A 26,038-nucleotide genomic window follows, 5' to 3' on the forward strand; every position below is an offset into this window, starting at 1 on the left:
TTTTCCCAAAAATTGTAAAGTTGCATGTATATTTCAGTTGATGTGTTTGTGTGCAATGTTGCTGATAAGAAAAAGACCGCCAAGCTTATCCAGTAAGTAATGGATGTTTGAATTGACATAAACGGTAATTTACAGCTTACCTTTAACACCATGTGTTAAGGGTAAGTGTTTTTGTGACTGCTGCTTAAGCATTTCATGTTCAAACTATTTCGGGTTGGTTTAGGATTGACGGTGCAGACACATGTTAAGATCCTCTCCCAAACTGTTGCATTCTTTTATCCTTCTAAGAAATCGAATGAACAGGGAACAAAAGTCTACAAAATCTCACTGCATTTTTAAGAGACAAATAATTCTGTATCCCTGTAGAATGGCGGTGATCTTTTTACTTATGTTTGGGGACATTAGAAACTCTAAGGATAAGGTCGGGCGTATCCCATTGTAGGGCGGTCATGGTATGTGACTTAAAGTCGTATCCCATTGTAGGGCGGTCATGGTATGTGACTTAAAGTCGGATCCCATTGTAGGGCGGTCATGGTATGTGACTTAAAGTCGTATCCCATTGTAGGGCGGTAATGGTATGTGACTTAAAGTCGTATCCCATTGTAGGGCGGTCATGGTATGTGACTTAAAGTCGGATCCCATTGTAGGGCGTCATGGTATGTGACTTAAAGTCGGATCCCATTGTAGGGCGGTCATGGTATGTGACTTAAAGTCGTATCCCATTGTAGGGCGGTCATGGTATGTGACTTAAAGTCGTATCCCATTGTAGGGCGGTCATGGTATGTGACTTAAAGTCGTATCCCATTGTAGGGCGGTCATGGTATGTGACTTAAAGTCGTATCCCATTGTAGGGCGGTCATGGTATGTGACTTAAAGTCGTATCCCATTGTAGGGCGGTCATGGTATGTGACTTAAAGTCGTATCCCATTGTAGGGCGGTCATGGTATGTGACTTAAAGTCGGATCCCATTTTAGAGCGGTCATATTATGTGACCAAACATCCGGCTTATCAGATTTGTTTGTTTGTGGGGGTTGGAGGGGGATATTTCTGTATTATTTCAAAATGATTTATTTCAGGTGCCTCAAAAAAGAATTTCCATTAGCTAATTTTTGTCATCTGAAGCGGGTACGAGCAGTGAAAGGTGAGTGTTTCGGTGTAAAGGGAGAAAGCGAAGACAGACTTGATCAAATATAACAATGTAATTAATTAATGCATTCGGGACAAGTATAACTTCTAAAGGATCAAAAAAACAATTGACATAGTATTGATACATATCTGGTAAACAGAATTTTAAATCCTTGAACAAATTCTTTTAGACAATGAATATTCCTAAAAATGACGACATTAGATGTGTTGAAGGTATGGGCTTCGTTAAATGTAAAAGAAAGGACTTACCTTTTTAAAATTTTGATGTTATGAACATCATATAAGAGAGAATGAGTTCCCAATAAGAAAACCTCTGTTTGAGAATTCCTATAGCTATATAAGTACATACATACATATGATTATTTTTAGATTCGCCCTTACAAGTTATCATTTGTGATGGGTCTTGTGACATTGACCAGGTCACAATGACCTTGTCTGAATCTCAGGATTACTCGACCTTGTCAAAGCCCTTCAAGGTCAAGGTACCAACGTCGATGCCCTTGACCAGACAGCAGTACGAGGAATCCATTTTATACTGGCCTGTTAATTTTCATGAAGACAAAAGGTTTGTTTATCCTCTTGATTTCATTACAAACTTGTACAACAGAGTAAATATAGTTTACACGTAAATATTGACTCTCCAAACTGTTGTTTTGTAGTTATAGTGTTGATTTTAATATCTCTGTGTTGAAGTTAGGTTAACCTGAACAGGGACAGTGTTTTTATGAGATTTACCTTAATGATATGTTACACTATGTTTGGTGTTATACTATAGAGACTTGAAATGCTTTGTTATAGCATCACCAAGGCTTTAACGAAGCAGTTCTTCAACACAGAGGAAGTTGACAGAATTTACTGTTATATGGAAGAAGCAATAGCGATGGCAAAAATTGGCGTTGAATCCAAACAGGTAGGTTTTTCAAAGATTATACTCATGTCAGATGTGCATTTACTTACAGTATAGTAATTATATCCATCAATATTTATTTCCCTTTGTGTAATTGCTACAAATTTTGAGATCTAAAATGATTGAGTGCAATGAAGCTGTAGTTGAATTAAATGAAAATGTGATACAAGACTTTATACACTGTAGATGATGAATTACAGAGTGTTTTTAGAGTCAACCAATATTGAATAAAATGGGTAGTACGTTTTGGTGTTCTTTGTATTTTAGCTTCCTATAGGTGCAGTGGTAGTGGATCCCGTCCAGAATGAAATGATCGCTAAAGGTTACGATCTTCGACATGGCTCTCATCCATTGCAGCATGCTACCATGGTGACCATTGACCTTGTGGCAAGGTCACAGGGTGGAGGGATGTGGCCCTTGAAAGGTATCTAATTACTATGCAGAAAATAAAACATTCTCAACATAATTTTAGCACAACCAAATATGTCCTCTTGTATATCTCAGCAAGCAGTATGTTGAAGATGAGTGTCCTTTCCCACCAGACACAACGGCTCTGATGACGGTTTTTATCTCAACATCAAAGTTTGTTAACAGATCATCCTCCGTCTCTATCACATTTACCAAACATTTCTAAATTGTGTAACATCAAGCTTGATCATTTTTCATTAAACTCAGTAATTATGACCTGTGTGTGTTCCTCAGGTTATACGTCAATGTACTACAGATCTCCTGACGATATTCTGAAGTCAACACCTGTCACATGTCTAGATATCCAGTCAATACCCGGCACATGTCCAGATGTCAAGTCACCTGTCACATGTCCAGATATCCAGTCAACACCCGTCGCATGTCCAGATATCAATAAAAAGTCCATGAAATCTGGTAAATCAGCAGGCAGTGGCCATGGTTCTAAGACCTGTAGTGACCGCATTGGGAAAAAGACTGGTGAAGTGACAGAAAAGACTGGACCGTACCTATGTACCGGTTACGACATCTATCTGACCAGGGAGCCGTGTGTTATGTAAGTACAGGTAGATTTGTACCGGTTACGACATCTATCTGACCAGGGAGTCGTGTGTTATGTAAGTACAGGTAGATTTGTACCTATGTACCGGTTACGACATCTATCTGACCAGAGAGCCGTGTGTTATATATGTACAGGTAGATTTGTACCTATGTACCGGTTACGTAATCTCTCTGACCAGGGAGCCATGTGTTATGTAAGTACAGGTAGATTTGTACCGGTTACGACATCTATCTGACCAGGGAGTCGTGTGTTATGTAAGTACAGGTAGATTTGTACCTATGTACCGGCTACATCTATCTGACCAGGGAGCCATGTGTTATGTAAGTACAGGTAGATTTGTACCGGTTACGACATCTATCTGACTAGAGAGCCGTGTGTTATAAAAGTACAGGTAGATTTGTACCTATGTACAGGATACGATATCTATCTGACCAGGGAGCCGTGTGTTATGTAAGTACAGGTAGATTTGTACCTAAGTACCGGTTACGACAGATATCTGACCAGGGAGCCGTGTGTTATGTAAGTACAGGTATATTTGTACCTATGTACCGGTTCTGACATCTATCTGACCAGGGAGCCGTGTGTTATGTAAGTACAGGTAGATTTGTACCTATGTACCAGTTACGACATCTATCTGACCAGGGAGCCATGTGTTATGTAAGTACAGGTAGATTTGTACCTATGTACCGGTAACGAAATCTATCTGACCAGGGAGCCATGTGTTATATAAGTACAGGTAGATTTGTACCTGTGTACCGGTTACGACATCTACATCTATCTGACTAGGGAGCCATGTGTTATGTAAGTACAGGTATATTTGTACCTATGTACCGGTTCTGACATCTATCTGACCAGGGAGCCGTGTGTTATGTGAGTACAGGTAGATTTGTACCTATGTACCGGTAACGAAATCTATCTGACCAGGGAGCCATGTGTTATATAAGTACAGGTAGATTTGTACCTGTGTACCGGTTACGACATCTACATCTATCTGACTAGGGAGCCATGTGTTATGTAAGTACAGGTATATTTGTACCTATGTACCGGTTCTGAAATCTATCTGACCAGGGGGCCGTGTGTTATGTAAGTACAGGTAGATTTGTACCTATGTACCAGTTACGACATCTATCTGACCAGGGAGCCATGTGTTATGTAAGTACAGGTAGATTTGTACCTATGTACCGGTAACGAAATCTATCTGACCAGGGAGCCATGTGTTATATAAGTACAGGTAGATTTGTACCTGTGTACCGGTTACGACATCTACATCTATCTGACTAGGGAGCCATGTGTTATGTAAGTACAGGTAGATGTGTACCTATGTACCGGTTACGACAGATATCTGACCAGGGAGCCGTGTGTTATGTAAGTACAGGTAGATTTGTACCTATGTACCGGTTACGATATCTATCTGACCAGGGAGCCGAGTGTTATGTAAGTACAGGTAGATTTGTACCTATGTACCGCTTACGACATCTATCTGACCAGGGAGCCATGTATTATATAAGTACAGGTAGATTTGTACCTATGTACCGGTAACGAAATCTATCTGACCAGGGAGCCATGTGTTATATAAGTACAGGTAGATTTGTACCTGTGTACCGGTTACGACATCTACATCTATCTGACTAGGGAGCCATGTGTTATGTAAGTACAGGTATATTTGTACCTATGTACCGGTTCTGACATCTATCTGACCAGGGAGCCGTGTGTTATGTGAGTACAGGTAGATTTGTACCTATGTACCGGTAACGAAATCTATCTGACCAGGGAGCCATGTGTTATATAAGTACAGGTAGATTTGTACCTGTGTACCGGTTACGACATCTACATCTATCTGACTAGGGAGCCATGTGTTATGTAAGTACAGGTATATTTGTACCTATGTACCGGTTCTGAAATCTATCTGACCAGGGGGCCGTGTGTTATGTAAGTACAGGTAGATTTGTACCTATGTACCAGTTACGACATCTATCTGACCAGGGAGCCATGTGTTATGTAAGTACAGGTAGATTTGTACCTATGTACCGGTAACGAAATCTATCTGACCAGGGAGCCATGTGTTATATAAGTACAGGTAGATTTGTACCTGTGTACCGGTTACGACATCTACATCTATCTGACTAGGGAGCCATGTGTTATGTAAGTACAGGTAGATGTGTACCTATGTACCGGTTACGACAGATATCTGACCAGGGAGCCGTGTGTTATGTAAGTACAGGTAGATTTGTACCTATGTACCGGTTACGATATCTATCTGACCAGGGAGCCGAGTGTTATGTAAGTACAGGTAGATTTGTACCTATGTACCGCTTACGACATCTATCTGACCAGGGAGCCATGTATTATATAAGTACAGGTAGATTTGTACCTATGTACCGGTTACTACATCTATCTGACCAGGGAGCCATGTGTTATATAAGTACAGGTAGATTTGTACCTGTGTACTGGTTACGACATCTACATCTATCTGACCAGGGAGCCATGTGTTATGTAAGTACAGGTAGATTTGTACCTATGTACCGGTTACGATATCTATCTGACCAGGGAGCCGTGTGTTATGTAAGTACGGGTAGATTTGTACCTATGTACCGGTTACTACATCTATCTGACCAGGGAGCCATGTGTTATGTAAGTACAGGTAGATTTGTACCTATGTACCGGTTACTACATCTATCTGACCAGGGACCCGAGTGTTATGTAAGTACAGGTAGATTTGTACCTATGTACCGGTTACGACATGTATCTGACCAGGGAGTCGTGTGTTATGTAAGTACAGGTAGATTTGTACCTATGTATCGGTTACGACATCTGTCTGACCAGGGAGCCATGTGTTATATAAGTACAGGTAGATTTGTACCTATGTACCGGTTAAGTCATCTATCTGACCAGGGAGCCGTGTGTTATGTAAGTACAGGTAGATTTGTACCTATGTACCGGTTACGACATCTATCTGACCAGGGAGCCGTGTGTTATATAAGTACAGGTACATTTGTACCTATGTACCGGTTACGATATCTATCTGACCAGGGAGCCGTGTGTTATGTAAGTACAGGTAGATTTGTACATATGTACCGGTTGCGACATCTATCTGACCAGGGAGCCGTGTGTTATGTGAGTACAGGTAGATTTGTACCTATGTACCGGTTACTACATCTATCTGACCAGGGAGTCGTGTGTTATGTAAGTACAGGTAGATTTGTACCTATGTACCGGTTACTACATCTGTCTTACCAGGGAGCCGTGTGTTGTGTGAGTACAGGTAGATTTGTACCTATGTACCGGTTACGACATATATCTGACCAGGGAGCCATGTGTTATGTAAGTACAGGTAGATTTGTACCTTTGTACCGGTTACTACATCTATCTGACCAGGGACCCGTGTGTTATGTAAGTACAGGTATATTTGTACCTATGTACCGGTTACGACATCTATCTGACCAGGGAGCCGTGTGTTATGTAAGTACAGGTAGATTTGTACCTATGTACCGGTTACGTCATCTATCTGACCAGGGAGCCGTGTGTTATGTAAGTACAGGTAGATTTGTACCTATGTACCGGTTACTACATCTGTCTGACCAGGGAGCCATGTGTTATGTACGTACAGGTAGATTTGTACCTATGTACCGGTTAAGCCATCTATCTGACCAGAGAGCCGTGTGTTATGTACGTACAGGTAGATTTGTACCTATGTACCGGTTACTACATCAGTCTGACCAGGGAGCCGTGTGTTGTGTGAGTACAGGTAGATTTGTACCTATGTACCGGTTACTACATCTGTCTGACCAGGGAGCCGTGTGTTATGTAAGTACAGGTAGATTTGTACCTATGTGCCGGTAATGAAATCTATCTGACCAGGGAGCCGTGTGTTATGTAAGTACAGGTAGATTTGTACCTATGTACCGGTAACGAAATCTATCTGACCAGGGAGCCATGTGTTATATAAGTACAGGTAGATTTGTACCTGTGTACCGGTTACGACATCTACATCTATCTGACTAGGGAGCCATGTGTTATGTAAGTACAGGTAGATTTGTACCTATGTACCGGTTACGACAGATATCTGACCAGGGAGCCGTGTGTTATGTAAGTACAGGTAGATTTGTAACTATGTACCGGTTCTGACATCTATCTGACCAGGGAGCCGTGTGTAATGTAAGTACAGGTAGCTATATAGATTTGTATCTATGTACCGGTTACGACATCTATCTGACCAGGGAGCCATGTGTTATGTAAGTACACGTAGATTTGTACCTATGTACCGGTTCTGACATCTATCTGACAAGGGAGCCGTGTGTTATGTAAGTACAGGTAGATTTGTACCTGTGTACCGGTTACGATATCCATCTGACCAGGGAGTCGTGTGTTATGTAAGTACAGGTAGATTTGTACCTATGTACCGGTTACGATATCTATCTGACCAGGGAGCCGTGTGTTATGTAAGTACAGGTAGATTTGTACCTATGTACCGGTTGCGACATCTATCTGACCAGGGAGCCGTGTGTTATGTAAGTACAGGTAGATTTGTACCTATGTACCGGTTACGACATCTATCTGACCAGGGAGCCATGTGTTTTATAAGTACAGGTAGATTTGTACCTATGTACCGGTTACTACATCTATCTGACCAGGGAGCCATGTGTTATATAAGTACAGGTAGATTTGTACCTGTGTACTGGTTACGACATCTACATCTATCTGACCAGGGAGCCATGTGTTATGTAAGTACAGGTAGATTTGTACCTATGTACCGGTTACGATATCTATCTGACCAGGGAGCCGTGTGTTATGTAAGTACGGGTAGATTTGAACCTATGTACCGGTTACTACATCTATCTGACCAGGGAGCCATGTGTTATGTAAGTACAGGTAGATTTGTACCTATGTACCGGTTACTACATCTATCTGACCAGGGACCCGAGTGTTATGTAAGTACAGGTAGATTTGTACCTATGTACCGGTTACGACATGTATCTGACCAGGGAGTCGTGTGTTATGTAAGTACAGGTAGATTTGTACCTATGTATCGGTTACGACATCTGTCTGACCAGGGAGCCATGTGTTATATAAGTACAGGTAGATTTGTACCTATGTACCGGTTAAGTCATCTATCTGACCAGGGAGCCGTGTGTTATGTAAGTACAGGTAGATTTGTACCTATGTACCGGTTACGACATCTATCTGACCAGGGAGCCGTGTGTTATATAAGTACAGGTAGATTTGTACCTATGTACCGGTTACGATATCTATCTGACCAGGGAGCCGTGTGTTATGTAAGTACAGGTAGATTTGTACATATGTACCGGTTGCGACATCTATCTGACCAGGGAGCCGTGTGTTATGTGAGTACAGGTAGATTTGTACCTATGTACCGGTTACTACATCTATCTGACCAGGGAGCCGTGTGTTATGTAAGTACAGGTAGATTTGTACCTATGTACCGGTTACTACATCTGTCTGACCAGGGAGCCGTGTGTTGTGTGAGTACAGGTAGATTTGTACCTATGTACCGGTTACGACATATATCTGACCAGGGAGCCATGTGTTATGTAAGTACAGGTAGATTTGTACCTTTGTACCGGTTACTACATCTATCTGACCAGGGACCCGTGTGTTATGTAAGTACAGGTATATTTGTACCTATGTACCGGTTACGACATCTATCTGACCAGGGAGCCGTGTGTTATGTAAGTACAGGTAGATTTGTACCTATGTACCGGTTACGTCATCTATCTGACCAGGGAGCCGTGTGTTATGTAAGTACAGGTAGATTTGTACCTATGTACCGGTTACTACATCTGTCTGACCAGGGAGCCATGTGTTATGTACGTACAGGTAGATTTGTACCTATGTACCGGTTAAGCCATCTATCTGACCAGAGAGCCGTGTGTTATGTACGTACAGGTAGATTTGTACCTATGTACCGGTTACTACATCTGTCTGACCAGGGAGCCGTGTGTTGTGTGAGTACAGGTAGATTTGTACCTATGTACCGGTTACTACATCTGTCTGACCAGGGAGCCGTGTGTTATGTAAGTACAGGTAGATTTGTACCTATGTGCCGGTAATGAAATCTATCTGACCAGGGAGCCGTGTGTTATGTAAGTACAGTTAGATTTGTACCCATGTACCGGTAACGAAATCTATCTGACCAGGGAGCCGTGTGTTATGTAAGTACAGGTAGATTTGTACCTATGTACCGGTTACGACATCTGTCTGACTAGGGAGCCGTGTGTTATGTAAGTACAGGTAAAACACAAGTCATTCCAGGTTTTCATTTCTTTGTAACACTATACCATCGAAATTCACATCAATATTAAATAAAAATGTGCCTGTACGTTAGATACGTTCTCTCATAATTCCAGGTGCGCTATGGCCCTCGTTCATTCCCGGATAGGACGTGTCTTCTATGGAAGTCCATTTCCTCAGGAAGGAGCGCTCGGATCAAAATACAAGCTTCACACTCAGACAGGTCTCAACCACCACTACCAAGTCTTCTGTGATGTGTTGGAAGCTGAGTGTGAACATCTGTACGACGCAGCTGTAACATAGGGCATAGTCTTCCTTTACTACTGGGTTACATTGACATGTTCTATATGGTGACCAATCAAGCTACAGGGTGTAGATATCATTGACCAATTCAGTTACAGGATGTGATCATCCTTGACCAATTAAGTGACAGGATGTATATATTATTGACTAATTTAGTTACAAAATATGGTCATCCTTGGCCAATTAAGTGACATGATGTAGACATTCTTGACCAATTAAGTGATAGAATGTAGGTATTCTTGACCAATCAAGTTACAGGATGTGGACATCCTTGTTCGGTGAAGTTACAGAATGTGGACATTCATGACCTGTCAAGTTACAGGATAAAGACATAATATTTTATTTGATGGCTAATTGAAGGATGTTGACAATCTGGACCTGTGCAGTATAATGATAAGATTAAGGGACACATGTTTCATCAGAAATTACTCTGGTCGAAAGTTTCTAAGGACCGGATATGCAAAATGTATGTTTTATACAATAAAATTTACAAATTAGATAGATTTGAATGTTTACTGAACATATTCATACCCGTATCTGGAGCTAAAAAGAATTAGCTAGGCCTCTGAGGAAGACTTTGAGAAGGATTAGATAGGTCTATGTGGTAAGACTACATTAATGGTTCATGCATCGGCGATGGGGGTCTCGTCGGATACCCACAGTTGATTGCACTACTGTAAACGCTGAAATTTACGCGAGGGGAGAATTTACGCTAATTTCTCATTTTGTTCGTAAAAATTTCCCCCACGCTTGTTATTTTGATATCAATTTGCGTAATCTTAAACTACGAAAGTAGATCGATCGCGAAAATTACCCCCACGCGTATAGTTTACATATTAAAATCGCGAAATTAACCCTCCGCGAAAATAATCACATTGACAGTATACAATACGCTACACTGTCAACCTTCCGTAATTGTGGGGAAGGCAATTCCTCGACTTTAAACATTTCATTGAAAAACATTACAGAATATGAGTAAAGTTTCCTTAACACTGGTGTCTTAAGGGATGCTCTTCAGGTAAGGAATATTGATGAAGCCACATGGACTTGGCTCAAATGTCCAACCTTTGGCCTTCATCATGTATATTATATGTATCATACAATACATGTTTTGGAATTTTCCGACTCCGTGTAACGGACACATATTTAAGATCCTGTGTTTTAAGAACTTTCTGTGTTGGAAAGAAGAAGTTGAAAATTGTTAAACTGTTAAATCATATCAATACAATAATCCTCCACACCACCCATGGGGAGCCAGATCCATTGTTAAACATAGTAAGATCCCCTTCATCCAATGTATGCTTCGGATCAAATTTGGACAGAATAATTTCATTTTGGATACTGTTCCTCAATTTTAGCTGACCAAGCCCTCAGTTAATGCTAAAGAGCTTACAATGTTTTAATTCATGTGGTAACGCGAATGATGTATTAGAATCGATCTTCCATGTATCTGGTGTGTCGTCGCTCGTGGACTGTCCTTAGTCACAGTGAACACATTGCCTCCTAAACAGACAATGAATTCCCCATTTATATACACTATACCGTAACACCGTTTGTCGATGTTTATTTCGAATGCCAGAATAAGTTTAGAGGGTGCGACTGTTACTAAACATAAATGTACATAGCGACCGTCACGGGGGTGTCAACCATACACATGTCATGGACTTCCGTTCACCTTCAATTCGTCCATAACATTTCCTTCTGTGTCGATCAACTTGAGTGGTTATTTGGTAGGCCTAAGGGGAACAGGTTTTGCATTCATGATGACATATACATGTATATAAATTGAAAATAGTTAAAAACTGACACAGACAGAAATGAGGGCTGCCGACTGTGTGTATAAATATATTATATATATATAAACATAGTAACACAATTGAAGGAAGACAACTTTATGACTCGTGCCCTTACCGCACCTCGAAGTCACGATCTACAGCACCCAATATATATATATATATATATATGACAATTTACTTGTCTGTACTGTAGTTGTTACTACTTGACAAATTATACATGTATGTCCACACTGTTAAGTAATTCGTATCCTGCATACAAACTTTTCCAAGGATCCAGTGTTACCCGGATTATAACCGTTAATATTACTTCTTTGACCCATATATATATGTAATGTACACACAATAAAATTATGTTACACAAACAACATCGAATGAAATAACCAAATTCCATTGGCAGACATCAAGCGAATGCGATACTAGATGTTGAGTCATTGTATTGTATAACTAGTCAAACAAGTTGAAACACTGTGATAAAGTTACATTGTGTAGAAGAAATATCAGTCAGTACAAGTTTGTCTCCACATATGGATATGGCTTCAGGCTCTGTGATACCGTCCTTTGTCGTTAATAGTTCCCGGACGTTTGTTCCATCTCCGGACATCTGTATCACTTTCTTGGGAAAGTTACCACAGACATACACGTTACCTTCCCTGTCGACGTCCACGCCATAAGCGTTCTTCACAACACCAACATTCAACACACTGGAGTATGTGTTGTCTGAGGACAGTCTACCAACAACCACTCTGCCAGTGCGATTTGTGTAGTGAGTGGTAAAGAGTTTTCCATTATTTAAATCATATGACAACGCGAATACTATATCAGAACTTTCATGTATCTGGCGTGTCATCGCTCGTGGACTGTCCTTAGTCACAGAGAACACATTGTATTCTGAACTGACGACGAATTTGCCATTTCTGTACGCTATACCGTAACATGGTTTGTTGATGTTTATTTCAGATGCCAAAGTAAGTTTAGAGGGTGCGACTGTTATTAAACAGATACATCCGGGATCGCTGTACATAGCGACCGCCACGGTGGTGTTGTCAACCATACACATGTCATAAGGACTTCCGTTCACCTTCAACTCGTCCACAACATTTCCTTCTGTGTCGATTAACTTGATTTCATAGTTTCCGTCATCTCCCACCACAATTCGTCCATCTGGTACGTAAACAACTCCACGGGAAGAACAATCGTACTCATCGGATGGATATTTAATGTAAATCTTTCTTAATTCCATGACATCACGCTCAGATAAAGGTTTAGCGAATTTATACATTTACATCATATACATTATATCTCCTTTGCCAATTAATGCTCCAGACCAAATTTCATAAGAATCCATTCATTCAAGACTAGTAGCGGAAACGTTAACGGACTATGTGCCATGACATAGGGGATTTAGAATAACCAAAGACGACATCACCACTTAATTCAACATGAGAGTGAAAGAACCAGGAATGGTAATACACTGCTGTAACAACTGAAAGGAAAATTGGCAAAGCATTAACTATTGACGTCCCAAGATATATGCAATAGGTTCGACACAACTCTTTACAGCTTCATATATCAATGCTTCAGCGTGATGGTAGCAAACTACTCGGCAATAGTGATATGGAATTTACAATAATGAAAAATATACGCACTGAGTGAAAAACGTCTCAAAAATGGTCAGAGGGTATGATTATTATAATGAAATAATAAATGTTCATAATTATTTGCTGTTTTCATACCGAACGGCAATAACACAAAGGAAAATAGAGACTTGCGCATGCCTTCTTATCTAAAGAGAAAAAAGGTAAAAACGGTAACGTAAAATTGACCTTTAATTGTGAATGAACCTAATCTGAAATACAAAGTATCACATACACTTTTACGTGTCCAAAACCACACGCATTTCTGGTGTGTTAGTTGTTAATAGCCCATTAACTCTATGAAGGTCATTAGGGCAAAAAATTGTGAGAAAATTATAAATACACTGGGGAAAGGACGAAACAACTTCAACCAAACGAAACATGTAAAAATGCAAATATGTATTGGTACACTCCTATTGAAAATGAAATAGTTGCTATGTTACTGAAATCTTGTAATACAGACAATGGCCGTCAGCTTTTAGATAGTTCAACATTTTGCATCTGTTAATATGTGAGCACTGAGGCTGGTCCTCACGCTTATATAAGTAAGAATGCGTTCTATATGTATGGCCCATCCTAAGACGGGCAAGAACAATCTCGTTCAGGTGTGTAATAATCTAGCAGTAACAAAGATTTCTTCTTCGGCTTATCAGGATAAAACGTAATACATGTATTTGTATATGTTTTTATCTGTTCAACTTGCTCATATCTGATACAATAAATGAAATAATCAAAATTCCAAATTGGCAGATATCAATCGAATGAGATACTAGATGTTGAGTCAATGTATTTTAAAACGAGTCAAACAAGTTGATACACTGTGATATAGTTACATTGTGTAGAAGAAAATTAGTCAGTACAAGTTTGTCTCCACATACAGATATGGCTTCAGGCTTAGCGATACCGTCCTTTGTCGTTAATAGTTCCCGGACGTTTGTTCCATCCCCGGACATCTGTATTACGTTGTTGGAACCGTAGCCACAGACATACACGTTACCTTCCCTGTCCACGTCCACTCCATAAGCTGTTCTCCACAACACCAACATTCAACACACTGGAGTATGTGTTGTCTGAGGACAGTCTACCAACAACCACACTGCCAGTGCGATTTGTGTAGTGAGTGGTAAAGAGTTTTCCATTATTTAAATCATATGACAACGCGAATACTGTATCAGAACTTTCATGTATCTGGCGTGTCATCGCTCGTGGACTGTCCTTAGTCACAGTGAACACTTTCTTTTCTGAACTGACGACGAATTCGCCATTTCTGTACGCTATACCGTAACATGGTTTGTCGATGTTTATTTCAGATGCCAGAATAAGTTTAGAGGGTGCGACTGTTACTAAACAGATACGTCCGGGATCGCTGTACATAGCGACCGCCACGGTGGTGTTGTCAACCATACACATGTCCATCGGACTTCCGTTCACCTTCAACTCGTCCACAACATTTCCTTCTGTGTCGATTAACTTGATATTTTTGTTTCTGTCATCTCCCACCACAATTCGTCCATCTGGTAGGTAAACAACTCCACGGGAAGAACAATCGTACATATCAGATGGACATTTAATGTAAATCTTTTTTAACTCCTTGACATCACGTTCAGATAAAGGTTTAGCGAAAGCATTTGTATCACCTGGAATATGTTGTAGCTGTTTTCGGACAATGATTTTCCCAAAACTCAAAGCTGGCCTTTGGCTTGTCATGTGGAGATTAGCCTCATGCTCTATACTGATGGATGAAAGTGATGTCTGCACCTCTCTCACTAAATCCCTACACGACTCGACCTCCGCCTGACCTCGTTGGTACAACAGGATCATGTCCATGTGGTCATTCCTCTGTTGGGCTGATATGGACGACTCTAACGTATTCTGTATAGCGACCTTAAGTCGTTCACACTTCTGACTGGACACCTTCAGGTTTTCTCTCTCCTCTTTATACTTAGCTATCAAGTCATCTGTTATTTCCTTTTTCATCTCTTCTATACGATTAATGATCTGTTCCTGTAGGTCGTCAATGTTTGTCATTGCTGTGTCTTTGCCGTCTGCAATACTTTGGAGTTGTAGGTGGAAGTCCTTTACCAGTGACTCCATTTCCTTTTCCCCTTTTTGTAGTGATTTCCTCATCTCCTCTAGCCAGTGACCACTGGTCAGTTTCTCACAGTATTCTTCTGTCGTGGCCACAGCGTCACATTTCCTGTGGCCAACTGTTATACATTTACAACAGCCGATGGATTTGTGGTCCTCACAGTAGTAATCCATCTTTTCCTTGTGTTTGTTACAAATCTTGTCTGATGTTGACTGGTTCAGAAGGAAACTCTTCGTCTCTGTTATATCTACAACATCACAGTTGATGTGAATCATATCGTGGAAATCCACCTTACATGACTCACAGAATAAAGACTGGTTTGTTTTACACCAGAACTTTGCTGACGTCATCATGTTCCCTTTCCTCTGGCACGGCATACAGTAATGTGGTTCCGATGACCTGTTTTTCAACTCTATCATCTCCATGACATCAAAGTCGGTCGGAAACTGCTTGGCCCAGTTCTCCTTGTCTTCTGATTTGTCCAAAGGGTGGGTTAGTTTCCTACATACCGGACAGGTGAAGGACACCGCCGTATCACTCGTCCCCGACACCTCGCTGATGATGTAACTGGTCAAGCATTCCTGACAAAGGGAATGGTGACATGGTAGACACTTCGGCTGCCGTAACTGTTCCAGACAAATGGGACAGTCGAGAAGATGTGAGTTCCCAGACGGATTGTCCGGAGGTGTGAGCTGAGGACCTCCTTCTGCCATTACACTTGTACTCCAATCCTGGTCGTGTTCCTATAAAACAGTGATAAAGTCTACATGTATGTCGGGATAGTGAATATGTATTAATGTTCATGATGCATTTTATCATATTTAGAATTAAGGTGCGGTGCTATTTGTGTAGAGAGTTTCAGTGGGTGGTACGCAGTATACGTGGTCTACTGTGTCAGCTAGTTATCATAATGCTGATTACTGGTCATTTCTGTCATAACATTGATATTTTATCAGTAAACACATGTATATACGTGTAACTTATATTCCCTATGTTTTCAATTTAATCTGATTGTAGTTATACAATGAAATGTATATAACACTTTTGTATATGAACATACATTTTATAGACATGTCGGTACTTGCACTGCATGATGCGATATATATTTTGTAAATTTTATTAAAAAGGTATTTTGAAATTTTTTTCATCATCTTTTATTGAAAATGTGCGGTCATATGTATAATTCATCATTTATGTTTTACGGGAGACGACGTACCATCAGTTTTCAACTTGTGTCCGTATGATCGCATTTTTATATTTGCAAATGAAATATGTTTAATTAAATCAGAATTAGAATCAAAACCAAAGTACCGTGCGACGGAGCAATATATTCCTTTTATGTAACTTCATATCATGGTTGTAATGTATACCAAGTTTCAAAGAGATCGCCGGACAAACACTAGTGTAGGCCGGACGGACCGACGGACGAACGGACCATCAAATAGAATAACCACCAAATGAGGTGGGGTTTCCATCAATGATACTTTCCCATAGGGTCGGACTAAATACAAGAGAACCGGAGGACGGAGCAATATACGTTCCCAATGTGTATATATACTTCATATCATAATTGTAATGAATACCAATTTTCAAAGAGATCCGTCGAAAAATGTAGGTCGCCGGACATACAAAAAGTACCCGGGGTCATTATTCAACGGTAGAAATCATACCCGGGTGCCCGTAGAAAAAGTTAGTACCGTGAAAATGTGACCCACCGTAGGAAAATACCCCCTAGGCCTACATTTAAAAGTTAATGAGTTCCTTAGGAGTGAAAATGTGTTTGATAAAATTTAACCTTATTAACTTGGATAACTCAATATTCGCCGGGTCCTGCTGACTTGATTGAGAATTCTCTCTCGTTTAGTTGGGACCGCACAACGTGACACGTGCTGTGTGCACAAGATGTATGCACGATAGCAAAAATGTGTGATATGTATCCTGCAGAAGACTAGTGCACGATGGGCTATTTAAATGGTGTATGTGTTTGTGTGTGTTTAAAATATGAGTAATTATTTTTATTTATCAAGAAAACTATCAAACCACTAAGACCGTTCACTTTTTTCGATGTAGAACTTCGTTGAATTCAGTTACTGCAAACTCAATAGATTTACGATATTCCCCCTAAAGAAAAACCATACCGTAGAAATTTGATGCGATTTCCGTGTCATTTTTTAACAACCATGGGTAATTTTTCTACAGCTTCCCGGTAAAATTTCTCTACGTAGAATAATGACCCTGGGTACTTTTCCACCCGGGCTATTTTTCGTGATACACCGAACAGACAGACCATCAAATAGAATTCCACCTTTGACGGGATTTGAAATGATAGAAATGTTCTTCAATCGCTTTCATTTGGAAAGTTTATAATGTCGATAAAGCGCTTAAAATTAGATAAAGTACAAGTTATTATCTTTATTTCTCATTTATAAAGTAATACACTTTCGTTTTCCATATATCTATCGTTGTTATATGACATCGCTATAACAATGTTCAACACTAAGTTAATTTGCACGTCTTTTCGCGGATAAACAATATAGTAGATAGTTACTTTGATTACTCAGTTTATATTGGAAAGAAGTGGTACGTACGTCTTTTGATATATTGTCCTCGGCGCTCTACAACAGGGGCATTAAGGTCTATACCGCCTCCGCGAGGTCATGCTCATCTCGCGTGATACTGAAATTTAAAATTACGATCGGATTACCGGGACGCGATATCCGCTTTGAAATTATTCTGATTTACAGTATTTAAATCTGATGGGGCCGATAAAACAAATCAAAAAGAAAAAAATAATCAATATATAAATAAAATCTTACATCTATTACTTTTGTATTTCCCTTGAAGGTGAAAATAATCATTCTGAATTCGACAAGTTCACACTGTTGTAAATAAGATTTAAAATGAACGTCACGAGATTAGTCCTTATTAGACAATTTTGTTTTTACTTCAGGAAATGGTGCTGTGACCATGAATGCTAGACACCCTGTAGCTGTCCTGGATGATATATACTATAGACCGATCTCCTTAGGTAAACCTATGACGTATTATTATATTAGTCAGCAACACAGCTGATTGTTCTTAATCCATTAATTTCATTATGTTTTACATGTCTACATGTTATCTTAATATTCTCTCAGCATATTGAAATTTCCCCAATTTCAAATATTATCATATACATGACCTCTTGATAATGGCTTTTAAAATAATGAAACAATACTAAATTATGTAACCTCATAAGAGATCAATACGATTTAGCATATTAAGATCACGGAAAGATGTGTTTGATTATTATTTACATTGTCTATGCCTAATGGTTCTGTTGCCACCACCCCGACTCTCATTTGAGATTGTTATTTAAGCCAATGTCGTCAATGAAGCAGAAGACGTTAACTCTCGCGGAGCGCATGGTCTTATTGTACCTTTTTCAGGAGTCTCCATATTTTTATTTTGTGCTCTTCAAATCGATTTTCAGCTTGACTAAAGGTTTCTTTTTATGTGGTATTCTTTGTTGTTTTTGGAACGTTCACATTCGATAACAGGTTTCACAATTGATCTGCTTAATGTAAATTAAAACCTATGTATTCATCAAATCATTCCATTGTAAAGTTGCATGTATATTTCAGTTGATGTGTTTGTGTGCAATGTTGCTGATAAGAAAAAGACCGCCAATCTTATCCAGTAAGTAATGGATGTTTGAATTGACATAAACGGTAATTTACAGCTTACCTTTAACACCATGTGTTAAGGGTAAGTGTTTTTGTGACTGCTGCTAAAGCATTTTCATGTTCAAAATATTTCGGGTTGGTTGAGGATTGACGGTGCAGACACATGTTAAGATCCTCTCCCAAACTGTTGCATTCTTTTATCCTTCTAAAAAATCGAATTAACAGGGAACAAAAGTCTACAATATCTCACTGCATCTTTTAAGAGACAATTAATTCTGTATCCCTGTAGAATGGCGGTGATCTTTTTACTTCAGTTTGGGGACATTGGAGACTCTAAGGATAAGGTCGGTCGTATCTTGCTGTAAGCGTCATACTATGTGACTTAAAGTCGGATCCTACTGTAGGGCGGTCATACTATATGGCTTAAAGTCGGATCCCATTGTAGAGCGGTCATAGTATGTGACTTAAAGTCGTATCCCCCTGTAGAGCGGTCATAGTATGTGACTTAAAGTCGTATCCCCCTGTAGAGCGGTCATAGTATGTGACAAAGTCGGATCCCACTGTAGGGCAGTCATAGTATGTAACTTAAACTCGTATCCCACTGTAGGGCGGTCATACTATGTGACTTAAACTCGTATCCCACTGTAGGGCGGTCATACTATGTGACTTAAAGTCGGATCCCACTGTAGGGCGGCCATAGTATGTGACAAAACATCCGGCTTATCAGATTTGTTTGTTTGTGGGGGTTGGAGGGGGATATTTCTGTATTGTTTCAAAATTATTTATTTCAGGTGCCTCAAAAAAGAATTTCCATTACCTAATTTTTGTCATCTGAAGCGGGTACGAGCAGTGAAAGGTGAGTGTTTCGGTGTAAAGGGAGAAAGCGAAGACAGACTTGATCAAATATAACACTGTAATTAATGCATTGGGGACAAGTATAACTTCTTAAGGATCAAAAAACCAATTGACATAGTATTGATACATATCTGGTAAACAGAATTTTAAATCCTTGAACAAATTCTTTTAGACAATAAGTATTCCTAAAAATGACGACATTAGATGTGTTGAAGGTATGAGCTTCGTTTAATGTAAAAGAAAGGACTTACCTTTTTAAAATTTTGATTTTATGAACATCATATAAGAGAGAATGAGTTCCCAATAAGAAAACTTCTGTTTGAGAATTCCTATAGAAGTTATAGCTATATAAGTACATACATACAAATGATTATTTTTAGATTCGCCCTTACAAGCTATCATTTGTGATGGGTCTTGTGACATTGACCAGGTCATAATGACCTTATCTGAATCTCAGGATTACTCGACCTTGTCAAAGCCCTTCAAGGTCAAGGTACCAACGTCGATGCCCTTGACCAGACAGCAGTACGAGGAATCCATTTTGTACTGGCCTGTTAATTTTCATGAAGACAAAAGGTTTGTTTATTCTCTTGATTTCATTACAAACTTGTACAACAGAGTAAATATAGTTTACACGTAAATATTGACTCTCCAAACTGTAGTTTTGTAGTTATAGTGTTGATTTTAATATCCCTGTGTTGAAGTTAGGTAAACCTTAACAGGGACAGTGTTTTTATGAGAAGATTTACCTTAATGATCTGTTACACTATGTTTGGTGTTATAGAGACTTAAAATGCTTTGTTATAGCATCACCAAGGCTTTAACGAAGCAGTTATTCAACACAGAGGAAGTTGACAGAATTTACTGTTATATGGAAGAGGCAATAGCGATGGCAAAAATTGGCGTTGAATCCAAACAGGTAGGTTTTTCAAAGAGTATACTCATGTCAGATGTGCATGTACTTACAGTGTACTTACAGTATAGTTGTTATATCCAACAAGAGTTATTCCCCTTTGTGTAACAGCTACAAATTTTGCGATCTCAAATTATTAAGTGCAGTGTAGCTGTAATTGAATTAAATGAAAATGTGATAAAGACTTTACACAGTGGTCCTGTAGATGATGAATGAGAGAGTGTTTTTAGAGCCAACCAATATTGAATAAAATGTTTGTGTGTAATACGTTTTTGTGGATTTTAGGTCATCTGACCCAAAAGGTCAAGATGACCTATAGCCATCGTGTTCCGTCCGTCGTCGTCCGCCGTCCGCCTTGCGTAAGCCTTTTTCTTTCAAAACGCTACTCCTCCTTAACCCTTGGTGGATTACTTCCAAATTTTGTTTCAAGCATCTTTGGGGGAAGGCAATCATATTTTTTATAAATGAGACTGGTCTGACCCCTGGGGCCCGAGGGGCGGGGCACCAAAGGGGAACTTTGGTGAATATTTGCTATAAAATCCTACCCCTTCTTTACCCTTGGGTGGATTACAACTAAATTTGGTGTGAAACATCATTGGGGGAGGACAATCATATTTTATATAAATGAGGCTGGTGTGAGCTCAGGGGCCCGAAGGGAGGAGCCCCAAAAAGGGAACGTTGGTGAATTTTTGCTTTAAAATCCTACTCCTCCTTAACCCTTTGGTGGATTTCATCCAAATGATGTGAAAAATCACTGGGGGAGGGCAATCATATTTTATATAAATGAGGCTGGTGTGAGCCCTGGGGTCAGAGGGGCTGGGCCCCAAAAAGGGAATTTGGTGAATTTTTGCTTTAAAATCCGACTCCTTAACCCTTTGATGGATTTCATCCAAATTTGGTGTGAAAAAGCATTGGGGGAGGGCAATCTGACCCCTGGGGCAACAGTTGCGGGGCCCCGAAAGGGGAACGTTAGTAAATTATTGCTTTAAAACCCTACTCTTCTTGGTTGGATTACATCCAAATTTGGTTTGATTATTCTAAGAGGGTGGCAATCACACTTTTTATAAGTGGTGCTTATGGGGCCCCTGGGGACAGAAGGGCGAGGCCCCAAAAGGAGAACTCAACAAAAAGTTTGCTTTAAAATTGTACTCCTTCTTAATGCCTTAATTGATTACAGCAATATTCAGTATGAAACGTCATTGGGGAAGGCAAATCCCTAATTGCTATAATTGAGGCTTGTTCGACCCATTGGGATAGAGGGACATGCCCCAAAAATGGGAACTTGGCTGAAATTTTGCTTTAAGATACTGCTCCTCCTTTAAGCCAAAAAGGATAAAAACCAGATTTGATCTGAAACATAACTGCCTGCATATAAATAATTCATGGTAATGATGCTGGATTGAGGGGTGTGTCCCCGCTGTAAGTGTTTGTCAGATGACTGTTAAGGCCAATGGACCTCTTGTTGTGTTTTAGTTTCCTATAGGTGCAGTGGTAGTGGATCCCGACCAGAATGAAGTGATCGCTAAAGGTTACGACCTTCGACACGGCTCTCATCCATTGCAGCATGCTACCATGGTGACCATTGACCTTGTGGCAAGGGCACAGGGTGGAGGGATGTGGCCTTTGGAAGGTATCTAATTACTATGTACATTGTCAGGTCTCCTGTCCCATGATGTCTTTCAACAGAGTTCAGACCATTTTTATATAAAAAAAAATCTCAACATCATTTTAGCACAACCAAACAGTCCTCCTTTTGTGTATATCAGAAAATAGCATGTTAAAGGTGAGTGTCCTTTCCTACCAGACACTACGGCTGTTATGACGGTTTTTATCTCAATATCAAAGTTTGTTAACAGAACATCCTCCATCTCTATCACACTTTACCAAACATTTCTAAATTGTGTAAGATCACGTTTGATCAAATACATTAAACTCAGTAATTATGACCCGCTAATTATGGCCTGTTTATTTCGAAACCCAAATCATTTTTTAACCTTACTAGATATTAACGTGTTATTCCCTGTGCGTCTTCCTCAGGTTATAAGTCAATGTACTACAAATCTCCTGACGATAGTCTGAAGTCAACACCTGTCACATATCCAGTTCTCCAGTCAACACCCGTCACATGTCCAGATATCAAGTCAATACCCGTCACATGTCCAGATATCCAGTCAACACCCGTCACATGTCCAGATATCAAGTCAATACCCGTCACGTGTCCAGATATCAAGTCACATGTCACATGTCCAGATATCAATAAAAAGTTCATTAAATCTGGTCAAACAACAGGCAGTGGTCATTGTTCTAAGACCAGTAGTGACCTCATTGGAACAGAGACTGATGAAGTGAAAGAGAAGACTGGACCGTACCTGTGTACCGGTTACGACATCTATCTGACCAGGGAGCCGTGTGTTATGTAAGTACAGGTAGATTTGTACCTTTGTACCGGTTACGAAATCTATCTGACCAGGGAGCCGTGTGTTATGTAAGTACAGGTAGATTTGTACCTATGTACCGGTTACGACATCTATCTGACCAGGGAGCCGTGTGTTATGTAAGTACAGGTAGATTTGTACCTTTGTACCGGTTACGAAATCTATCTGACCAGGGAGCCGTGTGTTATGTAAGTACAGGTAGATTTGTACCTATGTACCGGTTACGACATCTATCTACCAGGGAGTCGTGTGTTATGTAAGTACAGGTAGATTTGTACCTATGTACCGGTTACGACATCTATCTGACCAGGGAGCCGTGTGTTATGTAAGTACAGGTAGAGTTGTATCTATGTACCGGTTATGACATCTGTCTGACCAGGGAGCCGTGTGTAATGTAAGTACAGGTAGATTTGTACCTATGTACCTGTTACGACATCTATCTACCAGGGAGCGTTTGTTATGTAAGTACAGGTAGATTTGTACCTATGTACCGGTTACTACATATATCTGACCAGGGAGCCGTGTGTTATGTAAGTACAGGTAGATTTGTACCTATGTACCGGTTACGACATATATCTGACCAGGGAGCCGTGTGTAATGTAAGTACAGGTAGATTGATACCCATGTACCGGTAACGATATCTATCTGACCAGGGAGTCGTGTATTATGTAAGTACAGGTAAAACACAAGTCCCTCCAGGTTTTCATTTCTTTGTAACACTATACCATTGCAAATTCACATCAATGTTAAATACAAGTGTGCCTGTTAGATAATACTTTCTCTCATAATTCCAGGTGCGCTATGGCCCTCGTTCATTCCCGGATAGGACGTGTCTTCTATGGAAGTCCATTTCCTCAGGAAGGAGCGCTCGGATCAAAGTACAAGCTTCACACCCAGACAGGTCTCAACCACCACTACCAAGTCTTCTGTGATGTGTTGGAAGCTGAGTGTGAACATCTGTACGACGCAGCTGTAACATAGGGCATGGTCGTCCTTTACTACTGGGTTACACTGACATGTTCTATATGGTGACCAATCAAGCTACAGGGTGTAGATATTATTGACCAATTCAGTTACAGGATGTGATCATCCTTGACCAATTAAGTGACAGGATGTAGACATTCTTGACCAATTAAGTGATAGGATGTAGGTATTCTTGACCAATCAAGTTACAGGATGTGGACATTCTTGTTCGGTGAAGTTACAGAATGTGGACATTCATGACCTGTCAAGTTACAGGATAAAGACATAATATTTTATTTGATGGCTAATTGAAGGATGTTGACAATCTGGACCTGTGCAGTTTAATGATAAGATTAAGGGACACATGTTTCATCAGAAATTACTCTGGTCGAAAGTTTCTTGGACCGGATATACAAAATGTATGTTTTATACAATAAAATTTACAAATTAGATAGATTTGAGTGTTTACTGAACATATTCATACCCGTATCTGGAGCTAAAAAGAATTAGCCAGGCCTGTGAGGAAGACTTGGAGAAGGATTAGGTAGGTCTAGGTGGTAAGACTATGTCAGATTACATTAAGGGTTCATGTATCGGCAATGGGGATCTCGTCGGATACCCATAGTTGATTGCACTACTGTAAATGTTGAAATTTACGCGCGGGGGGGAATTTACGCTAATTACTCATTTTGTTCGTGAAAATTTCCCCCACGCCTGTTATTTTGATATCAATTTGCGTAATCTTGAAATACTGTCAACCTTAACACTGGTGTCTTAAGGGATGCTCTTCAGGTAAGGAATATTGATGAAACCACAGGGACTTGGCTCAAATGTCCAACCTTCGGTCCTTTTTCAGGTATATTATACAATACATGTTTTGGAATTTGCCAATTCCCTGAAAGGGACACATATTTAAGACCCTCTATTTTAAGAATTTTCTGTGATAAAAAGTTGAATATTGTACTAGTACCGGTTAAATCATATAAATACAATAGTCCTCCACACCAAAGATCAAATCCCATCTGGCAGTTCAGGAAAAATACTTCAACGAATTAGTCTCTTATATCCCTGTTTGCCCCCACCCTCAAATAAATAGGGATCCAGATTTGTTGTTAAACAAAATAAGATCCCCTTCATCCAATGATGTTTCAGACCAAATTTGGACCAGAGCTTTTCCTTTTGGATACTGTTCCTCAATTTTAGCTCACCTAGCACTCAGTTAATGCTAAAGAGCTTTCAATGTTTTAATTCATGTTGTAACGCGAATGATGTATTAGAATCGAACTTCCGTGTAGCTGGTGTGTCGTCGCTCGTGGACTGTCCTTGGTCACAGTGAACACATTGCATCCTGAACTGACAATGAATTCCCCATTTCTGTACGCTATACCGTAACACCGTTTGTCGATGTTTATTTCGAATGTCAGAATAAGTTTAGAGGGTGCGACTGTTACTAAACATAAATGTACATAGCGACCGCCACGGGGGTGTTGTCAACCTTACACATCTCATGGACTTCCGTTCACCTTCAATTCGTCCACAACATTTCCTTCTGTGTCGATTAACTCGATTTTATCGTTTCTGTCTTCTCCCACCACAATTCGTCCAGCTGTAAACAGTTTTTTTCCTTTTTTGGAATTCCTTGTTACACTTGGTGTAATAGCAGTCTAAATTGTTTGTCAATGTAATTTCATTATCGCCTAATAGGCCATTTAAAAAAATAAAACAAAAAGAAATAAACGATATGATAGAACTGACCATTATTTATTCATAATTTTTTTATGTCAAGTTCTCAACATACAATGAGAAGTATGTGTTTAGAAAAAGAACCTTCCAAAACATTAATTGATGTGTGTACTCTATCATGTGTTTAGTAGTATACTGTATACCTTTATACCTAAATAACCGTATATATTTTTTTGCTGATATTAGTGCATGTATATTGTTTTGTTTGTAAAACACAATGTTACTTCATCTAACCATCATGATATGATATAATATATAGTATATCACCCTCACAACATCAACAGTAGTATTTCAGTCATTATTCCTAAAGAGT

At 39.7% G+C, this 26,038-nt stretch overlaps 2 protein-coding genes across 6 annotated transcripts in view; one reads left to right on the top strand and one right to left on the bottom strand.

Moving 5' to 3' along the window:
- The window catches only part of LOC117323188 (probable inactive tRNA-specific adenosine deaminase-like protein 3), a 38,829-nt gene extending 14,395 nt beyond the window's left edge, over positions 1–24,434 (top strand). For 3 of the 5 annotated variants that reach the window (XM_033878239.1, XM_033878243.1, XM_033878242.1), the window contains exons 5-10: positions 1,516–1,711; positions 1,945–2,056; positions 2,321–2,445; positions 22,183–22,214; positions 22,622–23,000; positions 23,814–24,434. In XM_033878239.1, the coding sequence (XP_033734130.1) occupies positions 1,516–1,711; positions 1,945–2,056; positions 2,321–2,445; positions 22,183–22,214; positions 22,622–23,000; positions 23,814–24,000 (1,031 nt within the window). In that variant the 3' untranslated portion in view covers positions 24,001–24,434. Of the gene's footprint in view, positions 1–1,515; positions 1,712–1,944; positions 2,057–2,320; positions 2,478–18,101; positions 18,180–18,774; positions 18,830–19,607; positions 19,673–20,051; positions 20,248–20,478; positions 20,591–22,057; positions 22,215–22,621; positions 23,001–23,813 lie in introns of all 5 variants that reach the window. The other 2 variants (XM_033878241.1, XM_033878240.1) reach the window with 2 other exon arrangements.
- Positions 13,237–17,863, bottom strand: LOC117323186 (E3 ubiquitin-protein ligase Midline-1-like). Its single transcript, XM_033878237.1, has 2 exons — positions 17,740–17,863; positions 13,237–15,894 (listed from the first exon to the last, which is right to left on the bottom strand). The coding sequence occupies exon 2, from the start codon at positions 15,862–15,864 to the stop codon at positions 14,056–14,058; it is 1,809 nt and encodes a 602-aa protein (XP_033734128.1). The 5' UTR covers positions 15,865–15,894; positions 17,740–17,863; the 3' UTR covers positions 13,237–14,055.
- Positions 24,435–26,038: the final 1,604 nt, after the last annotated feature.

The sequence above is a fragment of the Pecten maximus genome, chromosome 3, assembly GCF_902652985.1.
Source record: "Pecten maximus chromosome 3, xPecMax1.1, whole genome shotgun sequence".
NCBI lineage: Eukaryota > Metazoa > Mollusca > Bivalvia > Pectinida > Pectinidae > Pecten > Pecten maximus.

Bases quoted from the DNA above. Each gene is read 5' to 3' on its own strand.
- LOC117323186 (XM_033878237.1), bottom strand. From the start codon at position 15,864: ATGGCAGAAGGAGGTCCTCAGCTCACACCTCCGGACAATCCGTCTGGG.